At 38.1% G+C, this 24,164-nt stretch overlaps 1 protein-coding gene across 1 annotated transcript; it reads left to right on the top strand.

Annotated features, from left to right (window-relative positions):
• The first annotated feature begins 8,991 nt into the window (after positions 1-8,991).
• Positions 8,992-15,390, top strand: LOC118764624 (small integral membrane protein 12-like). Its single transcript, XM_036505573.1, has 2 exons — positions 8,992-9,553; positions 14,991-15,390. The coding sequence occupies exons 1-2, from the start codon at positions 9,425-9,427 to the stop codon at positions 15,264-15,266; spliced, it is 405 nt and encodes a 134-aa protein (XP_036361466.1). The 5' UTR covers positions 8,992-9,424; the 3' UTR covers positions 15,267-15,390.
• Positions 15,391-24,164: the final 8,774 nt, after the last annotated feature.

A 24,164-nucleotide genomic window follows, 5' to 3' on the forward strand; every position in this document is an offset into this window, starting at 1 on the left:
TCGACATTCTGAAATTAGCACCAAAAATTCGGCGAGTAAAATATAGGCATATTTAACGTGCAAAAACAGCGATTTTCTAAAATATTTTAAAGTGATGTAGGGGAGACAACTATTGTGAGATGCTGCCTTAAATACTCAACAAAGCAATTTCACAACTTATCTTACTATTTATTTAGTTATAAGATAAGTGAACGAGGAAGTAATCGTTTTTAACAGCCAAATTTTCCCCCACAAATCCATAAAAGAGCAAGCATATATTTAGATCGAAATTTTCTGTCAAATTTCCACTATAATCAGAGGATAGTCGTGGTTAAAACGCGCTCAAATATATTTGAACTGGCCAAAATAATATCTCAAAATTGTCATCACCGGAAACTGAAATTTTAATCACATTTTTTCTCGGAATATTTTTTTTATTTATATATAATATTCTGTGCATTTACTACGTCAACCCTTAATTATTCAATAACATCGCTTTTCCCATACTGACTCTTTTACAACCCTAAGTAAATTCCTGCAACACGACTGATAATCAGAATGCTGTTTCCTCTTACTCTGCCGTAGGTATAAGGCGGCGAGCTGGCAGAACCGTTAGCACGCCGGGCGAAATGCTTAGCGGTATTTTGCCTTTCATCCTTTCGGGGTCGATAAATTAAGTACCAGTTACGCACTGGGGTCGATGTAATCGACTTAATACCTATGTCTGTCCTTGTTTGTCCCCTCTGTGTTTAGCCCCTTGTGGGTAATAAAGAAATAGGTATTTTGCCTGCCGTTACGTTCTGAGTTCAAATTCCGCCGAGGTGGACTTTACCTTTCATCCTTTCGGGGTCGATAAATTAAGTACCAGTTACGCACTGGGGTCGATGTAATCGACTTAATACCTATGTCTGTCTTTGTTTGTCCCCTATATGTTTAGCCCCTTGTGGGTAATAAAGAAATAGGTATAGTGGCTCTAATCCACTACCTGGCTAATCTAGACTCACCGCCACTCAGGCACTTCTAACTCACTCATTTCTCTGTTCATCATCCGTGTTGTGTCTACAACCCACCCTAAGCTCCCTACTTTACCCATGGTCAGTCTTCCATACTTAAAATGTCAGCTCTCTAGAATTCTCTCCCCAGCGAATATTTCTCTTGCAGCCTTCAAATGGCATGTTTCAATGTTGCCAGTGCTTTTATCTCTTTGATCTCAAAGAGACTGCCATGGCAATGGACCCAGACTCTCTTTCAAACTACACCAATGAAAAAATTAAAATTACATCGACTGGCCTCCGTGCCGGTGGCACGTAACAAACACCATCCGATCGTGGCTGTTGCCAGCCTCACCTGGCCTCCGTGCCGGTGGCACGTAAAAAGCACCCTCCGAGCGTGGCCGTTCGCCAGCCTCGTCTGGCGCTTGTGTCGGTGGCACGTAAAAAGCACCCACTACACTCACGGAGTGGTTGGCGTTAGTAAGGGCATCCAGCTGTAGAAACACTGCCAGATCTGACTGGCCTGGTGCAGCCTTCGGGCTTCCTAGACCCCGGTCGAACCTTCCAACCCATGCTAGCATGGAAAGCAGACGTTAAACGATGATGATGATGACATTACATTACATTAACATATAAGCATAGCATATGACAGAATTATTGGAGCACAAAACCATATTTAGTTATGCATCATCACATTCTAAGTTCAAGACCTGTCAACCTTCTAAAGTTTATAAAACACCAACCAAGTTTATGGCAGATTTAATCTACTCCTCCATACCTCATAATTTGTGGTTATGTGCTAATGTTAGAAATCAATATTCATTATTTCTGTAAACTTTCAACGGTGTGTCTGTTAATGCTTGTTTTTGTGTTGAGTTACAACAAAAGCAATTTAATATTACAGTAATCCTTCACCAGAATGCAGTTCACCTATCGTGGTTCACCTATCATGGTTTATTATTTAAGCTTATTTCGATTCCTCCATGATGTTGTTTTGTATTTATAATAAAAGAAATGGAGTGGCTGTGTGGTAAGTAGCTTGTTTACCAACCACATGGTTCTGGGTTCAGTCCCATTGCGTGGCACCTTGGGCAAGTGTCTTCTACTATAGCCCCGGGCCGACTAATGCCTTGTGCATGGATTTGGTAGACAGAAACTGAAAGAGACCCGTCGTATATGTGTATATATGTATGTGTGTGTGTTTTTGTCCCTCTAGCATTGCTTGACAACCGATGCTGGTGTGTTTATGTCCCCCGTCACTTAGCGGTTCGGCAAAAAGAGACCGATAGAATAAGTACTGGGCTTACAAAGAATAAGTCCCGGGGTTGAGTTGCTCGATTAAAAAAAAAAAAAAAAAGGTGGTGCTCCAGCATGGCTGCAGTAAAAAAACTGAAACAAGTAAAAGAGTACAGTACTGTTTCTACTTTGCAGATTTTCACCTATCGCAGGGGGTTTTGGAACGTAATACCCGCAATAGTCGAGGGATTACTGTAAACTGAAGAAATTACTCATACTCTTTGTAGAGTACATTTTTATCATAAACATTTATTATGAACATTATTGAGCACGCAGACACAATGTACATGTTTTCTTATTCACCAGTGGGCTGACTTGAGGCAATGGAAATGACACTCTCAAACCGCCGGGTATTAGAAGTCATGGTTATAGACAGGCAAGACAACTCACCCCGGATCACATTCAGGAGCAATGGACATTGATGTTTCACCATTTTTGTAATTTATCAACATTATGTGTCTCGCCTGTCTATGACTGTGACTTTCAGGTATTTTAACACCCAGCACTTCAAGAGCGTCATCTTCATTGCATCAAATCGCAGCCAACAGGTGAATAAGCAAAGTACATTCTTTGTGTATGTGTTCTATAATGCCTACAACACTTACGCAGCTTTGTCTGTCGTTACGTTCTGAGTTCAAATTCCGCCGAGGTCGACTTTGCCTTTCATCCTTTCGGGGTCGATAAATAAAAAGTACCAGTTTCGCACTGGGGTCGATGTAATCGACTTAATCCCTTTGTCTGTCCTTGTTTGTCCCCCTCTATGTTTAGCCCCTTGTGGGCAGTAAAGAAATATAATTTATATTAGAATTCCTATGTACACATCATTCAGGCACACCAGCAGATGCTTTTTACACCATTTTATATAAAATCATGGATAGGCGTGGCATCTTGGCAAGTGTCTTCTGCTATAGCCCCAGGCCAACCAATGCCTTGTGATTGGATTTGGTAGACAGAAACTGAAAGAAGCCTGTCGTATATATGTATATATATATATATGTATGCGTGTGTTTGTCCCCCGTAGCATTGCTTGACAACCGATGCTGGTGTGTTTACGTTCCCGTCACTTAGCGGTTCGGCAAAAGAGACCGATAGAATAAGTACTGGGCTTACAAAGAATAAGTCCCGGGGTCGATTTGCTTGACTAAAGGCGGTGCTCCAGCATGGCCGCAGTCAAATGACTGAAACAAGTAAAAGAGTAAAGAGTAGGCTATTCAATTTGCCTCCAGTTCAGTTCAGGTACATGATGTTGATAATCCTGAATGGTATTTAGGATAAGTTGTCTTACTTGTCTATGACGATGACTTTCAGGTATATTTTAACACCCAGCACTTTGAGAGGATCATTTCCATTGCCTCAGATCTCAGCTGACCAGTAAACAAGCAAAGCACGTAAATTGTGTGTGTGTGTGTGTTGGATAATGTTTCTAACACTTATGTTGCTTCTAATTTGCTTCAGTTCTTCTGTTCTTTTACTCTCAATCATTTGACTGCAGCCCATGCTGGGGCACCACCTTAAAGGGTTTTAGTTGAAGAAATCAACTCCAGGACTTATTCTTTTTGTAAGCCTGGTACTTATTCTATTGGTCTCTTTTGCCAAACCTCTAAGTTATGGTGACATAAACACACTAGCATCAGTTGTCAAACAATGGTGGGGGACAAACAGACAGACAAACACACATAAATATATATATATATATATATATATATATATATATATATATATATATATACTAGCAGCTAAGCCCGGTTTCACCTGGTCAGTTTGGATGGTGTGGCATAATCTATAACAGCGTTTCTCAACCTTATCATTTCGGGTCCCCTGTTTCGATTGGAGCCTCCAGCTATAAGAAAATTCCCTGATTCTCTCCCATCCTTACCAAAAAACAGCTTCAGGAGTTGTGAAGAACGAATTTGTACGTAGTCTGTTTCTGAGAGCTATTCGATTGGACCTCTGTCTAATCATTAAAACATTGATTTACTTATGAACATAGACAGAAATTATACATTAATCCCTATTTTTGTGAGCAGTTGTATCCGTAAAAATTTTATTTGCAGAGAGCAGAAATTGAAAGAAGATATATGAAATGGACATGTGTGTGTGTCTGTGTATGTGCGTGCATGCTTGGTTATGCGTGTGTATACCTTTCAAGGCTACCCTAGTTGAAAAGAGAGAGATGGGGGGAGAGGGAGAGATGGGGAAGATGTGTCAGATGCACTCTCAAGTTACAAGGATGGGTATATAAGTGAGGCAGTACAGATGATTGGATAGGATGGGTAGGCGAGTTCATGAGAGGCTGAACACAAGTGAGGGAGGGAGTTTAAGAAGATGAGTTGCAGGGAAGAGAGACCTGTCAGGGATAGATTGTGCACAGGTAAGTTCGCAAGTAAACAAAAGATGAGTGGGAGATAGAAGGAAGGAGAAAGTAGTGAACAGTGAACATAGGAGGGAAGGGTTTAAGGAAGATGTGTTGTTGGGAAGAGGGGCAGAGACATAAGCAATATACCTTTAGGGCCTCATTTTTACTTAGATACATGGATCTTCCCAAGCACAGCAAGTTACCGATCACCTCGGTCCAACACATTTATACTTTGTTGTACATGCACATTGATATCCAGTAGAGCATGCTAGGTTCATTCCTTTTGAGCCTTTACATGTCCTCCATATTCACAGTCCACATTTAACTACCATGTAGCATTGCTGTTCATACACAAGCATCATTTACAATTTGTCTTTCACTCTGAGGGAGAAGCTCTTTGTCACCAACAAAGATAATAGCTCTCTGAAGTTTCCCCAATTTCTGAAATTTCTAGTCACTATGCTTTCAGGGCATCCTCTTCCGCTGTTAACTAGGTCACTTAGATAACAGAAACTATCCACTACTCAAGGAAACTCCTGGGCATTTGAAGAAATCTTATTTCTTGAGTGTTCTTAGTGTTTATTGCTCCAGCACATGTCACAAAGACTACTTTCCCTGTTAATCTTTCTGTAATTCCACTGCATTTCTTATGCGACAATGGCTTGCACTGAGTACACCATACAGAATTTCTTCTTACACCTTTTCTGCATATTGACCAGGGCCATTTCCTTGGAAGGATTAGTAATTTGTGTGCCTTTTTGCTTACTAGGACTTTGGTCTATGCTATATTAACTCTAATGCCCTTTGAATCCAGGCCACACTTGAATGTTTTTCTCAAATTCTAGTATAAATTCAGCTATAAGGACCAGGTCATCAGCATATGTATGCTCCCAAAGGCAACCAGTTTTAAACTATTCTATTATGGCCCAATGGATTATGATAAATAAGAAAGCGCTTTGAACAAAGTCTTGATGGACTAAATTTGTTGCTGCTCAATGGCACCAGAAAGGTATGAATGGAGACATAATAAAGTTCTCAAATTCTCTGTAGTGCTGCCAAAAAGTGGATGGAAATTATTACAAGAAACTGAAGAAGAATGGCATTAGTTCGTCAGGGTCAAGAGGGTTTCATTTTTGTTTTGTTTTCTTTTATGTAATTCTTTAAAAAAAAAGCCTCCCTTTTTGTTTGTTTGTTTGCATTTAGATTTAAAAAAACAAACTATTCAATTGTCACGGTTCCCGTATCAACGTAACAGAATGTTTATGAAATCAACGAAATTGTCTTCATTTTCAACAAAACTGTTGTCATGGCAACCGTAGCAGCAACCAGTTTTGATTTCCGTTTGTGACGACACTGGACTCATTTCATTGCCTAAAAATACTTCTATCTTGTTTATCATTAATTTTTTGAAAAAGAAAATTTATTGCTACTGCCATACCCGACCCAATATTCGGAGATGAAAAATTGCAAATGATGGGGAAACGCGATATTCGTCATCAGCCTGCAAAACTACGCCTGAATGGAAAATTTGATAACAATCCGTTTAGAATCGAAAAAATCTTCAAGAAAACAAAAAAAGGACCAGGTGTTTCCATTTTAAAGTTTAACTCTACGACTCTGAATTCTGTAGAAGGTCTGTCTGCAGAGATCAATTTAAAAATCAGATTAAATAAGATAACATTTAAGGATTGTATTATAAGTAAAGATAATGCAAGACAAATTGTTAAGCAGAATATTTAAAGTATAGATTAAAACAATAAGTCAAAAAAAGGGAAAAGGTGAGATCTGAAAATGCGTTAGATCCAACGTTAGTAAAATCCTAAAGTACCCCGAATTGGCAAGGTGCTTCGAATAATGAATAAATTGATATCCGGTTGGAAGAAGGGAAATAACTTTTGAACATTTCGTCATTGAAAACCTATTAAGAAGTCTCTCTGCCAAACAACTGTAAGTACATTTTGAATAATACGGTGTCGTTTTAACTTTTTACAGTATACTAACCCTAATGATGACTTCTTATAATTATCGTTAAAAGTCTCTGTCAAACTCGAGCCGATAAAGGAGCACAGAACGTTGACACTGATGTGCTAGAAATGGCAGCCAAAAAGTTGTTCAAACAACACCCTGCGGTCTTTGAAAAAGCTGTATACAATAGATTATGTAATCCTAGGTACACTTGTTTAAATAAAAATAGGATGATAACTTGACGTCTGACCGCCTGTTCAAGAAGAAGGGATGTTACACATTCATATTCTACACATGTATACCTACGTATACACATAGATATGAATGTGTAACACCGCCGTCTAGAAACTTTAATATAACAATTGAAACATTAATTTTGCTCTGAAAGTTGCTTACCTTGAAAATAACTTATCTGCGAGAATACGTTTCATACTTATATCATGCCTATGCCTTTTGTTGTCTAATAACCTTACTTATGGTTGCTAAAGTTTGAGGTTATGATGTTCTTATGACCTACACCTGAGGGTGTCTTGGCATCACTCAGCAAGACTTTTGTTAGCCGCTCTCCAGCCATCTATTTAAAACTGTATACAGCTATGGTACGACCACACTTGGAATTCGCATCATCAGTTTGGAATCCCTATCTTGCTCAGAACATTGACCTCCTGGAATCTGTTCAGAGACGTGCAACCAAACGCATACCCTCCAGACACCTACCATACTCTGAGCGCCTGGTTTCCCTGGGCATGGATTCACTGAAGCTCCGGTGTCTGGCGATGGACTTGGTAAACACCCACAAAGTTATCAACCACCTCACCAACAACAACACTGAACACCTTTTTGATCTCCATGTGTCTAACACACGTGGACATGCCTACAAAGTCAGAAAACAACACAGCTCCCATGACTTTCGGAAACATTTTTTCACGCTCAGAGTTGCTGAAGCATGGAACAAACTGCCTGCGTCAGTTGTTGACTGCCATGACACTGCATCCTTTAAGGCCCTCATGCTTTCCGAAATCCGCCGAAACTACACCTGATTATACATACACTTTAGATGAATTGTAGTGCACCTGAGCACTGTACACAATGTTTTTTTTTTATTATTTTATTACACTGATTATATATATTAGGTATTAAATTTGCGTTAATTTCCGAGTGGAAATACTGAATGGCTTGAATTCAGCGGTTAGTTGTTCAAGGCGGCGAGCTGGCAGAAATGTTAGCACGTCGGGCGAAATGCTTAGCGGTATTTCGTCTGCCGTTACGTTCTGAGTTCAAATTCCGCCGAGGTCGACTTTGCCTTTCATCCTTTCGGGGTCGATTAAATAAGTACCAGTTACGGACTGCGGTCGATGTAATCGACTTAATCCGTGTGTCTGTCCTTGTTTGTACCCTCTGTGTTTAGCCCCTTGTGGGTAGTAAAGAAATAGGTTAGTTGTTTAATATAGTTGAGTGTGGAGGGGTTGTAACGAAGAGTTCACCATCCCCACTCACTACCACTCGATGGTCTGGTTCAGAAGAGTCGCCTTACGTATTTATAAGTGTAGCAGTATCAAGTTCAAGAGCGTTCTGAAGCATCATTTGTTCGTGGGGCTCGGATACTACTGCTTTAGATACAAAATTGGAAGAGAAATCTCCATTTGGAACCGTGTTTTAATGAAACTGGACATACAACTACCAATGAATCTGATATCCACAAAGTGAGGGTTCAAAATTCAAAGGTTTCACTTCATCCACTAAAGGGTCATATTTATTCTGGAAGTTGTGACGGCTCAAGAACACCCCGTTACTCAGTGACGAGGGCCATGAAGAGACTGACCGCCTACTTGAAGATTTGCGATAATTGTTAAAAAGACATTCAGGCGTGGCTGTGTGGTAAGTAGCTTGTTTACCAACCACATGGTTCCGGGTTCAGTCCCACTGCGTGGCACCTTGGGCAAGTGTCTTCTACTATAGCCTCAGGCCAACCAAAGCCTTGTGAGTGGATTTGGTAGACGGAAACTGAAAGAAGCCTGTCGTATATATGTATATATATATATGTATGCGTGTGTGTGTTTGTGTGTCTGTGTTTGTCCCCCTAGCACTGCTTGACAGCCGATGCTGGTGTGTTTATGTCCCCGTTACTTAGCGGTTCAGCAAAAGAGACCAATAGAATAAGTACTGGGCTTACAAAAGAATAAGTCCCGGGGTCGAGTTGCTCGATTAAAGGCGGTGCTCCAGCATGGCCGCAGTCAAATGACTGAAACAAGTAAAAGAGTAAAAGAGAGAGAGAGTATGTGTCATTTGTTGAAGTCAAGAGTGAAATTGAAGTTGAGAGCTAGTTCCTTTTCTAAAGGTTTCATGTGTCACAATTTCAGGGCTAATGATATTGGCTCCAAATTACTCCATTGAATTGTTCTGTTTGTCCATTCCCTTGTGGGCTGTAAGGAATAGTTCTCTTAGTAGCTATACTTTGCTGGTGCAAGAATTGTTATAAATCCTTCAACATGAAAGATGCACCACAATCAGAATGAATATATAACAGCACTCCAAAAATTGAGAAGAGTTTTGGTAAGCACTTAATTATAGTTTCAGTAGCCATATCTGCACATGGGAAAGCAAAAAGGAACTTTGAGAATTCATCCACAATGGTTAGAAGATATTGGTTCATTTGTAGCTGAGAGGAGAGGTCCATAAAATTAAGGCCCAGTCTCTTAAAGGACTGAATAGCCTTTATCACATGAGTTAGTATTGGATTGTAAGGTCTTAGTTCTATTTTAGCACATTTAGAGTGTGTAGAGATCATTCTTTTGACTTCCTCTACAGAATATAAAAGATTTGGGGGAGGCATGAAATGAAGCGTTCATGTAATGCTGGGATGGCACACATCCTTATAAAATACAACCATCTCATTACAGTACAAATTTGGAAAGGTGAGTTAGCAGCAGTATTGACTTTCTCTAACCTATATGTCACAGTGCAGGCAAGACAGTTTTATATATTAAAGATTTATTTTCTTGTTCTTTATTTTATTACTCCATATATTATCAAACATGAAAGCACCTGATCTCTGATCTGGAATTGGAAGCTAAGCAGATAATCTTCCCACTACATTAAAGACTCTAAAATAGCATAGGTTTCTCTTTCCACAGAAGAATGTCTGCTCACAAGGTGAACATGTTCTTGAAAAGGAAGACACCAGGCATCTCAACAGACATAGGATGACAGCAAATGGCGTGACCTGAAGCATTAGTCTCAACCACCTGTAGCACAGCTGAATCAGTAATTTTCACTGCAGAGTTGGTAACGTCCTACTTTAGAACTCTTAGAAGCTTTCTGTGTTGAAGAGAAGGGAAAGCATTTCATAGTAACCAAACAATGGAGCTTCTCAGAAAATTTTAGAATCTAACATGAGTAGTAGGTAAACATGTTAATTATATGCTTGAAAGATGTCATGTTTTCTGGTTGATGAAGATCACTTGTATTTTAGATCTATTCTAATTAATCCAATATCAATCATGAAGCAAATTAAATTAATAACTTTAGAAGAAAATGCCTTCTTTGTTTAAAGTAAGGTTGTTCACTACACCTAAGAATGTCAAGTTGTGATCTTGGGTATTCTGGTTATGTCCATAAGCATTATCAGCAAATGCAAAGGTGGTTACTCTTACTCTTTTACTCTTTTACTTGTTTCAGTCATTTGACTGCGGTCATGCTGGAGCACCGCCTTTAATCGAGCAACTCGACCCCGGGACTTATTCTTTTGTAAGCCCAGTACTTATTCTATCGGTCTCTTTTGCCGAACCGCTAAGTGATGGGGACATAAACACACCAGCATCGGTTGTCAAGCAATGTTAGGGGGACAAACACAGACACACAAACACACACATATATATATATATATGTATATATATATATATATATATATAATATATATATATATATATATATATATATATATATATATATATATATATATATATACGACGGGCTTCTTTCAGTTTCCATCTACCAAATCCACTCACAAGGCTTTGGTTGGCCTGAGGCTATAGTAGAAGACACTTGCCCAAGGTGCCACGCAGTGGGACTGAACCCGGAACCATGTGGTTGGTTAGCAAGCTACTTACCACACAGCCACTCCTGCGCCTAAATTTTTTTTTATTATGCCATCAATTATATACTGAAAGCTAGTGATACCATTAGTGATTCCAACCTCATTAGTAATTGACAACCTCACTAGTGCTGGTGGCATGAAAAAGCACCCAGTACACATTGTAAAGTGGTTGGCATTTGGAAGGGCATACAGTTGTAGAAACCATGCCAAAACTGGCATGGGGCATGATGCAACCCTGCAGCTCTTGTCAAACTACCAAACCCCATATCAATAAGGAAAACAAACACTGAATGATGATGGTGATTATATATATATATACACCCCCATGTATCCATCCATCCATATTAGTGGTGCTATACGTACCCCAGGTACACTATATTATCTGTTATGCTTACAAACGTATATCTGTTTCTTTATTGCCCACAAGGGACTAAACATAGAGTGGACAAACAAGGACAGACAAACGGATTAAGTTGATTACATCGACCCCATTGCGTAACTGGTACTTAATTTATCGATCCCGATAATTTGAACTCAGAATGTAACGACAGACGCAATACCGCTAAGCATTTCACCCGGTGTGCTAACGTTTCTGCCAGCTCACTGCCTTATTACAAATGTATATCTACTATCCTATAAGTATATCAGAATCACTCTAACACAAGTATACTATGAGAAACATCAACCACAGTGTCTGATAGTCACCCTGTCCATTGGTCTCATACCTGGATACATAAATATTTTGCAGACATCCACACATCCAGGCATGCAACCACACACATGTCTCAATGTTGTGGTAGTAGTGATGGTGATTTTTGTCTGTGTCACTAGTCATTGCCACTGTGAGGCTCAAAGTTCAAAGATCATACTTACCACTTTGTCCCATGGCTTCCTGGGTCTACCTCTACCACAGGTTCCCTCCACAGTTAGAGATAGGCACTTCTTTACACAACTGTCTTCCTCCATATGCATCACATGACCATACCAGCGCAGTTGTCTCTCTTGCACACTACATCTCATGCCTCTTATGCTCAACTTTTCTCTCAAGATACTTACATTTTGTTGAACATGCACACTGACATTGCACATCCAGTGAAGCATACTGGCTTCATTTCTCTCAAGCCTACGTATGTCTTTGGCTCTCACAGCCCATGTTTCATTGCCATGTAGCATGGCTGTTTGCACACAGGCATCATACAGTCTGCCTTTCTCTCTGAGAGAAAAGCCCTTTGTAGTCAGCTGAGGTAGGAGCCCTCTGAACTTTGCCCAGCCTAATCTTATTCTCACAGATATACTCTCTGAGCATCCACTCTGCTACTAACTTGGTTACCTAGATAATGGAAGCTATCTACTGCTTCTAGCTTCACCCCCAACCCCAACAGTTGATGAAGTCTATTTTCTGCACATTTTCAGTGTTTATTGTACCTGTGTACATTCTACATACTAGTTTCCCTGTTAACCTTCCTCTGATATTGCTGCTCCTTTTATATGTCCAAAGGTTATACCAGGTGCATCTTATGAAGTTTCTGCCTATGCCTATTCTACAGATCAAACAGGGCCATCTGCCTGAAGGGATTTGTGATTTGTCTGCCTTCCTACTTACTAAGACTTTTGCTTTTGCTTGGTGAACTCTAAGGCCCTTCAATTCTAGACCTTACTTCCATACCTGGAACTTCTTCTCTAGTTCTGTTAGTGATTCAGCTATAAGAACAAGGTCATCAGCATAGAGGAGCTCCAGGGGCAGCCTGTCTTAGATTCCTTTGTTATTGCCTGGAGGACTATGATGAACAAGAGAGAGCTGAACACCAATCCTTGGTGAACCCCAACTTGTACTCTGAATTCTTTGCTGTACTTATTGCCAACCCTCACCTAACCGGTGAAGGAGGTCTTCTGGTACAGAAGCGAGGTAGATCCTTGTAGGGGTTTCTGGTATTGAGAATAGATTTCCTGTATAAGTGGTGGGGGCAGGAATGGTGGGCGCATCGTGGATAAGCAATGGTCAGTTTACTATTATTGGGGAGAGGAACATGGCTAACAGTGAGAGACATAAGTAAAACAAGAATGCGTACATATTTTAGAGAACAATGGCAAAAACATTATGAAACTGGGACGGAGAACTAAGATTTTAGGGAATTTCAGTTTGAAGGTTATTTGAAGAATTAAATAGTTACAGGTTACAATTATACATGTTAGTATTACAGGTTAGATGAATGGGGTGATTTAAAAATAACAAGGAAAATTCTTAGCTATGCATATCGTGAAACTAGTGAATCAAACGGTGTGGATATCTAAGAAAACATGTGCTAAAGGTCCTTTATGAGAAGCACAGCCAGAAGTTGCAAAATAAGATGGCCAGTTTTGCCACAGGAAACCAAAATATGAGCAAGTAGTCATTGTGAAGAGAGAGCTTTGGCCAGTTTACTATACGACCCTCACTTTTTAAAGTTAAAAATATGTAACATATTCTATCCTGTTATATAATGTAACCACTGAGTGCAACCATGGTTATTTATACTTTTTTAAAGAAACCAATGTAATACTGCTGCAAATTTTAAAACAAAAGAAACAACATGAATATTTAAACTGGTTTGATTCTTGCTTTTTCTTATCATTTGCTTTATATAGGCTGAAGCACAGGTTTAATGGAGAGTTATTGTTTATGAAATGAATTTATCTCTTAAAGCCATCACTGTCTTATTCATCTGATTTTTCAAATATCTGTCCAATCTTATCATCTCATCTTCATCTAAATTTACAGTGGTGTTTGTAGTTGCATCTTGATCATTCCACAGTAGTGTAAGGCCTTGTTTTCTACTACAGTAGGTTATCTTCTGTTTCATCTAATTTATTATCAATGCCAGTCTTTAAAAATCTCTTGGAACCCATATGTTCTAATAAAATATTTCAAGCTACTTTTAATCCAGCTGCATTAATAGCAAAGCCAGGCTTTTTGAGATTACCTCCTATTTGTACTTCAGTTGACATCCATGATATCCAAAAATCAATGAATTGAAGAGCATTCTTCAAACTACAGGGGGTTACAACTTGAGTTTTCATATCTTTTAAGATGTGTTCCATTGGCTAAGTAAGGTGAACTCTAAACTGGTCCCATACCAACATTACAGGTTTCTTTTAAATTATTCTGGGCTGTTTATTCCATTCATTTCTCAGCCATATTCCTAGACTTTTCCCATTCATCCATACTGTGGGAAGGCATTGAGGAATAATTCCAGAAAGAATTTTTTTTACATTTTGGAATATGCTTCTTTTTAAAATAACCATGGGATTTAGCTAGGTTTCATTGGCTAGGAAACACAAAACTGTAGTAAAATGTTGATTTTTTATTTCTTGTTGCTCTAACATAGTTTTAGTTCCTATTTTGTGTTCTGATCCCTAGCTTGTCATAAATACTGAGTTCCCAATTTTATTCAGTTCAAAATCATTCTACTTTTTCAGTTTATTATAAAACCATAATTTAAGTACAAGCTTCTGTGAAATTTGTGATTTCTGATGTAAAGCTAAAAAAAAGTTCTTTTGGAAAATCTCTGGCACCTTTCATTTGAAAATAGAGAGGTTAAACTAACTCATGTTTCTCATCTTTACAAGCAGAGTTTTTACAATACAGTAATTTTTCCTCGTCTTCTTCACTCATTCAGCCAATTCTTACACCAGTTCTGGACAGTGGGCTTTCTTTCCAATTAGAGATGATATACTATTTGGTATTTTGAGCTATTGAGCTTTCATCTTTCTTCAAAACCTAAAGCTTCTCTCAAAGGCATCATAATTCCTAATGACTGTACAGTTGTTATTCTTAGAAAATTCTTTGACATTTATTTTAAGTTTTTCACATCCATATTTTTATTTTAAAAGTGTTAACTGAAGATTTTTAAAAGCTATTAGTGTCTGCTGTTATTTTCACATTTTAATATGTAATCTTTTAAATTAAACAATCACTTTAAAACAATAAAGTATAGACAGTGAAATGTATACATTATTCAGTCTCTGTGTTACCACTTTCACTATGTAATTATGTTAGTTACATTAACTAAATAAAATTTAACTTCTCTCTTTAAGTTCTCCTCTGGTGGAATACTTTTTTGGCATTCTAGCTGATCCATTTATTGCTTTGCTTTTTGTTTTTAATATTGATATACTACAAAGTGTGTATTCAATGAATTCAATTATTAACACTGATTTGATCTGACTGGCCATTGCAATACCATCATGTATGGTTTACTTAAAGACATTCACTTGCAAAAAGAAGAAATTCAATAAATTATTCATCAAAGTAAATTTTATTTTGCAGGGTGCTGGGATGTGGCCATTGATTATACATTTTGCTCGGACATATGCAGTTTATATAACATGGCCAATTGCTGCAACTGTCGGATTTATTGGTTACAACCTTGAAAGCAAGTTTGGTAAAAATACAAGTGCTGTTGGCAGATCTGTGACCATCCAGGAAAGCAGAAATGAAAGAAATTTAGAAGAAATTACCTCCAGTGATAGTACTAATGTAGCAAGTTTGAAGTCTAAAGTAGATTTCCCTAAGACTATTCTTGGAAGAAATGATCCCCATTAACTAAAACCAACATATGGGCAATTTATGAAGCATCCTACCTCCATGCTGGCAACAAATTTACAGCCTATAATATACTATTTCAATTATTTCTGTATAAAATTCAATGATGAAATTGTTAAAAAAAGATATTGATGTTGTTATTATTGTATGTATGTATGTGTTGCATTATCATCTAAAAGTATGAAGTAAAGTAGTCCTTGATGTAAACATTATCTTAAAAAATTTGAATCCAGGATCTATTATATTGGACCTCTAACCCTTCCATTTTCTGACTTATATCTCCAATACATCATCATCATCATCATCATCATCGTTTAACGTCCATTTTCCATGCTAGCATGGGTTGGACGGTTCAACTGGGGTCTGGGAAGCCAGAAGACTGCGCCAGGCCCAGTCTGATCTGGCAGTGTTTCTATGGCTAGATGCCCTTCCTAACGCCAACCACTCCGTGAGTGTAGTAGGTGCTTTTTACGTGCCACCTGCACAGGTGCCAGACGAGGCTGGCAAACGGCCATGATTGGATGGTGCTTTTTACGTGCCACTGGCACAGGGGACAGTCTTCTTTTATTATTACTAAATTTATTTATTTTCTAATAACAGTCATTCCTCCATTTACTTTTCCTATCTGAAACTTATCTTCCATCTTTTATCTTTCACTCAATGGATCGTGGCCATACTGGGGTACTGCCTTGAAAGGCTTGGTCTAACAAATCAACTTTTTTTTAAGTCTGGTACTTATTCTATCAGTCTCTTGATGAACCACTCGCTCACAGGGACATAAACAAACCAACACCAGCTGTTGAGCAGTTATGAAGACAAACACAAATCACAAGTACACAGTTTTATATGTATATCTGACAAGCTGCCACAGTTTCCATTTCCAAAATTCCCTTGAAGAGCATTGGTTGGCCCAGGTCTATAGTAGAAGGCATTTTCCCGAAGTGCCACATGGTGGAACTGAACTCACAAGCAAGCTTCTTACCACACAGCCATGCCTGTGCCTATATATATATATAGGCACACACACACACACATATATATATATATAGTTAGATAGATAGATAAAACTTACCGTAAATCCTCGAGTATAATCTGCATTTATTTCCCAAAATTTAAAGGTCTAAATCCCTAGTGCATACTATATACAAGGTTAAAAATGAAAATTATTTTCTAAGCAATGTCCAAGTCTCTATTTACTGTCCAGCAATGTTTATTCAGATGCATTTTGTGATGTCAGATGCGAAAATACCTTAAGTAAGCCTGAAAGCAATGAAGTCATAAAAGAACCATCCATAACTTGCAGTAAGCAACATTTATTAAACACTAGCATTATGCCCCGTCATTGCCGGGTCATAGTGCTAGTTCATGTATATATGTGTATATATATGTGTCCATATTACATGTACATCTATATATATATATACATCTACACATAAAATACAAAGTTATATCTTGATATCGCTAGTGATAACAATACTCAAAATATATAACAGACTGGAATTGTAGGCCCGTCTCTTGCAATTTCGATCAATTGTATCTTGTCCTCCCTCTTGTATAGAAGTGTAGCTACAATCCAGCCTACCTCTACTTCTGGGGGGACATTTTTAATTTTTATCCGGGACGTCCTATGTCCCAGATATAAAGGTAAAAATAAAATATTTCCACTTTGCAAGGTTCGAGTCGAGTACTCTCTTGCATGCTCCGTTGACTCAAACCTTGCTTCTATTGTGGCAAATTTACCGCCTCTGGTTAGATATCTTTCATAGTCGCACCAAGACACTTTTCGATGGTGCTTTCCTCCAGGTGTTCAAATCTTTTTTTTCTCTACATTGTATACTTTATAGACAATAGTCTTTTCTTTAATTTAATTTTTTATTTCGTTTGGTGGTGTTATCCTAGATTCACTGTCTTTGTCGGTGATCAATCCGAAATAGGTTTGTATTTCTTCCATTTTAATTTTAATGAGTTCACGGCTGCAGCGAAATTCATTTTTGGACTTTCTTCTATCGAAGGCATTCTAACAAAAATGCTTCCGTATAAACGTTGAAAATATTGTCAATTTTCCCAAACAGGGACACAATTCAATTTTTAAACAATAACCAAAGCTCCTTCTCCCAAAGGGGAAGGGTTACAGTTTACAATTATTTAACAAATGCATATCAATCAAGAAAATCATCCAAACACACATTCATGGGAAATTAGGCTTAAACAATAATGTAATTTGTCTGTAGAAATTTTAAGATTTTTACTAGTTTTCAAGTAGAATTTTAAGAAAACATTCTGGTCTTAAAGGAAAGTCAATTTCTATATCTGTTTGTAATTTATGCCTAGTTCCTCAAGCTGTTTTATTGATAAAACTTTGAAATTCTATGGATCCAATATCTTGAAATTTTGATACAATGGTAATAAATGGATGTCATTTTTGGAATCAGTGTGTCAAAAAGCCCCTAGTTCAGGTCCAAATTTTTTGACAACACAAAAGAGAGAGAGTTGACATGCTGTTGAGTAGGTTGCAGGAATGGATGGGGAAGAAAGAGAGACACGTGTACTGTATGAGGAGAGTGAGACCTGGTGGTGGTGGGGGTAATTTGGTGATATAGTAGGGGTGGTGATCAATAAAAGAGTGTGTAGTGAGAAAAGTAGATTAATGGATAACAAGTGAAGTGATTTGGGGTAGGTGTCAAGGAAGAACTGCAGCTAGGGAAATGATGAATGGTGGTGGTTGTCTTGAGGATGAAAATTGGGCAAAGGGCCCAGTTGTGCATATATATGTGTGTGTGTCTTGGGTATATCTTTAAACTGCATGTAGTAGTGGAGCCCTTGTTTGCAAGTTCCATGATTTTGAGGAGTGTAGAACCACCTCTTAGCCATTACTGTTCCTAGATCTACTCTGACCCATAGTAGCATTTGTCAGGGTCCCAAACTATAGATTAATTAGAATTAGCTACCAAGAGTGAAAGACCCCTTACTGATGTCACATCCTCCTCCTAGGAAAGGAACACTCTATAATTTCACATCATTAGTGGTCATCTCACTTCAGCCTGTCACTGGGTACAAATCACAGGTACTCAGAGAGTGGGGCTCGTGTTGTACAAGCTTTTATCACTATAATTAATGACATACAGATATCTCTTTATGATGACCTCATTTGTCATTCCATTTATTATTGAAAGTCCTACAGCAATGGAAGAGTGGCACTGTATGCAGACCTACTAGTTGGAAGCACTCAGTTACAAATCTGCACATAGGTAGCAAAGGTCTTATCCTAACGTCTTATCTTGTCTTTCCATGACAGGGACCAACTCCTGTGTGGTGATTCTTGTGATTAAGCAGCCCTTTTCAGGGAAAGCACTGCTCCCCCAAAGAGGAAGATGCTAGATAAGTTGCATTGAACCAGTGAAGGTAACAACTTTTGTCTGTCACCTATGCTTCAAACCATGCAGATCTACAGCAGGACTGAATAGTCATCTGAGAGGTCATAAACAGAAAATCAAATATGTCATTTGCAAGGAAGCACAGAGAGACAGCAATCATCTGTGAAAATGAAGCTATATATATAATCTTTTACTCTTTTACTTGTTTCAGTCATTTGACTGCGAGCATGCTGGAGCACCGCATTTAGTCGAGCAAATCGACCCCGGGACTTATTCTTTATAAGCTCAGTACTTATTCTATCGGTCTCTTTTGCTGAACCGCCAAGTTACAGGAATGTAAACACACCAGCATCGGTTGTCAAGCAATGCTAGGGGAACAATCACAGACACACACACATATATATATATATGACAAGCTTCTTTCAGTTTCCGTCTACCAAATCCACTCACAAGGTATTGGTCGGCCCGGGGCTATAGCAGAAGACACTTGCCCAAGATGCCACACAGTGGGACTGAACCCGGAACCATGTGGTTGGTTAGCAAGCTACTTACCACACAGCCACTCAAGAATTTCGTTGAAGAGAATTTCCCCACGTGATGAGTTGTAATGAAAAAATATATAATAAAAGAAGGTAAATGCACACACTTTATAAATCTTTAATATATTTTAAGGAATTGAATATTATGATAGTCTACCACTTTCACATTTCGCTACTCATGACATTGAAATTGGTGAAAATATTGCAATTTCATATTTTCTTGAGAAGTTTTTAGTCCGTGTTGTTTGTATGGGAGTTAGTAAATAAATCAGCATGGAGAAAAAATCTAAGGGGAGGTGACTGGTGACTGTTATCATTCGAGACAGGGGAGGTGATTGCACAAACGCGAAACTGGTAAACTATCATAATAGTCTATCCTTTAAAGTATATTAAAAATATATAAATTGTATGCATTTTCTTTCTTTTATTATATACTAGCAGTATCGCCCGGCGTTGCTCGGATTTGTAAGGGAAATAACTATATAAGCATTTTAAGAGAGTTATAGCCAAAAAATAGCAAAAAAATGCATTAAAAATGGAAAAAATATGATGGTAATTTTTTTTTTAAATCGTTGACTCATCGTAGACATTTTTAGAGAGTTACTTCCCTTATATTTAAAAACATGCATTAAAATGGAAAAAAAATTATGGTAAATTATTTTTAAAATCGTAGACTCATCGTAGACGCGCGCTAATACCCAGAAGGGCTCGATATGAATCACGACTATAAGATACCCGGTTTTGGTTACACTGCACCGCAAAATGTGGGAGTAGTTAGGAATCTAAATCGAAGGAGACAGACACACAACTTCACTTTTATATATAAAGATTTATTCATTACACACACACACACAGCTCTGCTAGAACTCAGTTTCACTGAGGTGGGTAAGTTTTCTCATGAACCACATATTACCAAGTCCTTGGTGTCATCTCCCTGAAGTTGAAGGTCCTGGGATCAGTATACGTACATTCATGTGTGTGTGTGTGTGTGTTATATGCAATAGAAACAGTAATGGTTCTGAATAGCATTCTGTATATTTTACTAAATATTAAGTGAAAAGAATGTTTTCTTTTCACACATTCTACCAGTATACGAAGTTTCAAATTGTTTAGTTAACTAGAAATTCCGTCCATCAAAAGGAAAAGATCCAATATTAAAATTTGCTATAGAAAGCTCAGAAGTACGTCACCAGCAAATGAAAACCGTCCAACTGCAGCAGTGGTAAGATTGCCAACTAATGACTTCTGAGTCTTAGCATCCACTGTCAACTACAAATTTCACTGCTATTGATATAGAAAAATAATAGTTAACAAATCATTTGTGATATTTAATATATACAGAATTTAAATATGTGCTACTATAAGTTTCATGCCTCTGATAATTCAGTGCAGTAGTTAGTTGGCATTGGGAAAGGCATCCACCCATAGAAACTATACCAAAACTGCATTTGGAGCTTCACATGGCTCCATAGCTCACCAAATACTTATTTCTTTACTACCCACATGGGGCTAAACACAGAGGGGACAAACAAGGACAGACAAACGGATTAAGTCGATTACATCGACCTCAGTGCGTAACTGGTACTTAATTTATCGACCCCGAAAGGATGAAAGGCAAAATCGACCTCGGCGGAATTTGAACTCAGAACGTAATGGCAGACGAAATACGGCTACGCATTGTGCCCAGCATGCTAACGTTTCTGCCAGCTCACACCAAATACTGTCAAACTGTCCAAGCTGGGTGAACATGGAAAATGGACATTAAATGATGATGATGATAGACAGACGAGCTTGTATATATTGAGCTATGTATTACTGAGCAACCATCCAGGCTCAAAATACAACATTGTTGCTCTCGGAGGAAGAGTGAAGAAGAACGAGAAAGAATGAGAGGAAAAGTGTAAACTCAAAAAGAAATAATAAAAGAGCATTGAGAGAAGGGAGTTAAGAGTTGTGTCCCTTTGGCCTGTTAGCCTGAGAATGAACATAAGTCAATGCTACGTGGATTCCCCAAAACAAAAAAGATTGAGAGAAGCTATTTAAGAAAAAAAAAGATTTACATTTTTAGTTTATTTAGCTAAGTTATATTTCATTTCCAGTCACAATAATATAATATATGATTTTAAAATTTACCCGTTATACATTTTATATTTCTCTCTTTCTCTCCACCTCTTCAACAAACTTTTTAGCCATGTAATTCCCCTCTTCATGTCTTTAATATTTCTCTCTTTCTCTTCACCTCTCACTTCCACTAACTACATGAGTGACAGCATAATGCATCGGCTGGTTATCTGCTCTCTCACTCACTCTCATATTCCCTCTTATTCTCTCACTCCACCTCCTCCTCCTTTCTAACAAACTAAAGTGTAAAGCAGTGCTTTTCAAACTTTTTGCTGGAGCGGAACCCCAAGGAAACATTCCACTGGCTCGGGGAACCCCTGTGCAATAATTTAATAGTCTTATGCACACATATCTGCACAGGAGAATTAAAAATTACTGCCGATTTTAGCAGTTTTTAACTTCTTGCGGAACCCCTGGACTGTACTGGCGGAACCCTAAAGTTCCGCGGAACCCTGGTTGAAAACCACTGGTGTAAAGTGTGAACAAAGGGGTATATTTTTCACTATCAATACACCACCACTACCACCATCATCATCACTATAGTTTTCAGTGACGAAGCTCATTTCGTCTCAGTCCAGCTAGCTGTTTGTTTATATCTACTTCTTGCTGTCAATGTTGAATCATTTGAGAAGGGAGAAAATTAGGTTGCTTGATTCTTATTAAACTGTTGATCTTTCTCTTTTACTTTCTCTTTTACTTTCTCTTTTACTTGTTTCAGTCATTTGACTGTGGCCATGCTGGAGCACCGCCTTTAGTCGAGCAAATCGACCATGGGACTTATTCTTTGTAAGCCCAGTACTTATTCTATCGGTCTCTTTTGCCGAACCGCTAAGTGACGGGGACGTAAACATACCAGCATCGGTTGTCAAGCAATGCTAGGGGGACAAACACAGACACACAAACACGCACATATATATATATATACATATATACGACAGGCTTCTTTCAGTTTCCGTCTACCAAATCCACTCACTAGGCATTGGTCGGCCCGGGACTATAGCAGAAGACACTTGCCCAAGATGCCACACAGTGGGATTGAACCCGGAACCATGTGGTTGGTTAGCAAGCTACTTACCACACAGCCACTCCTGTGCCTATGTTTATGAAAAGAACAATGTTCATGAGAGGGACATATTCCTTGGAGAGGGACATATCTGTGCTATATGAATGGCAGTTTGATTATATAGTACTGAAGAATAATCAAGCCAATCTCAATAATTAGCAATGCTTGTTAAGTAATATATAATTGATTACAACACCAAGTGCACTGTAAAATCTAAGTAGTGTTTCACCCATACCATTTCCCAAATATTCCTTTGACTATTGTAATAATACGATTGTTATGATACGTATGGTTTCCTAAAATCTAGTTTTTAATATCAGTGTATTTGTGTTCACTATAGATTGAGTCTTGAAACAAAATATGCTTATCCAAATTTTGCAATTGTCTTGCAAGTCATTATATATATATATATATATATATATAACTAATGTAGGATAAAATCTTTTTCAGGAAAAAAATTTTATCAATGGCCAGCATATCAAAAAATACCTTTAAAGGTTAAATTTATAAATAATTTACAAAATTAGGGCAAAATAAAAATTCTAATGCCAATTATGCCAAAAAAAGACAAAATTGTCAATAACCATTATAATTTATGCGTCTCAAAACAAACCGACAAAAATTTTTTTTAAATCTGTTATTACCGTATTGGTCCCAATTTCGGGGTTAATTCATAAGAATTTTCCCCTCTTCAGCGATAAATATGTGAGATATAAGTTAAATACTTACTCATACCCATGGAAAAAGCAAGTACTAAGTCCTGAGCAGACCTAAGTACCCCAAATATATCCAAAATAGAAAGTCTTCGGCACATCTCGAGAAACGTGTGATTTGAACTAGAAACTTTCACAGAGTGAGAGAATCCGGAAGTGAACACTATTCAATTTATAAATAATGTAGGATAAAATTTTTTTGGGGAAAAAAATTTTATCAATGGCCAGCATATCAAAGAATACGTTTATAAATAATCTGTGAAAGTTTCTAGTTCAAATCACACGTGTCCCAAGATGTGCCAAAGATTTTCTATTTTGGATATATTTGGGGTAATTAGGTCTGCTCAGGACTTAGTACTTGCTTTTTCCATGGGTATGAGTAAGTATTTCACTTATATCTCACGTATTTATCGCTGAAGAGGGGAAAATTCTTATGAATTAACCCCGAAATTGGGACCAATACGGTAATAACGGATCTTTTAGAAATTTCTATCGGTTTGCTTTGAGATGCATAAATTATAATGGTTATTGACAATTTTGTCTTTTTTTTCAGCATATTTGGCATTAGAATTTTTATTTTGCTCTAATTTTGTAAGTTATATATATATATATATATATATATATATAAATAAAATAAAATCGAAATCGATCAACATCAATGGAATTTGTAGTCGTGGTACCAGTGCCAGTGGCACATAAGAGAACCATCTGAACATGGCCGTAGCCAGCACCGCATCGACTGGCCTCCGTGCTGGTGGCACGTAACAAACACCATCCGATCATGGCCGTTGCCAGCCTTGCTTGGCCTCCATGCTGGTGGCACGTAAAAAGCACCATCTGAGCGTGGCCATTCACCAGCCTCGTCTGGCACCTGTGTCAGTGGCACATAAAAAGCACCCACTACACTCACGGAGTGGTTGGCATTAGGAAGGGCATCCAGCTGTAGAAACACTGCCAGATCTGACTGGCCTGGTGCAGCCTTCGGGCTTCCCAGACCCAAGTTGAACCGTCCAACCCATGGAAAGCGGATATTAAACGATGATGATATATATATATATAAAAGCTGGTGGGCTGCAAAATAGAAAATT

Source organism: Octopus sinensis, linkage group LG8 (genome assembly GCF_006345805.1).
Source record: "Octopus sinensis linkage group LG8, ASM634580v1, whole genome shotgun sequence".
NCBI lineage: Eukaryota > Metazoa > Mollusca > Cephalopoda > Octopoda > Octopodidae > Octopus > Octopus sinensis.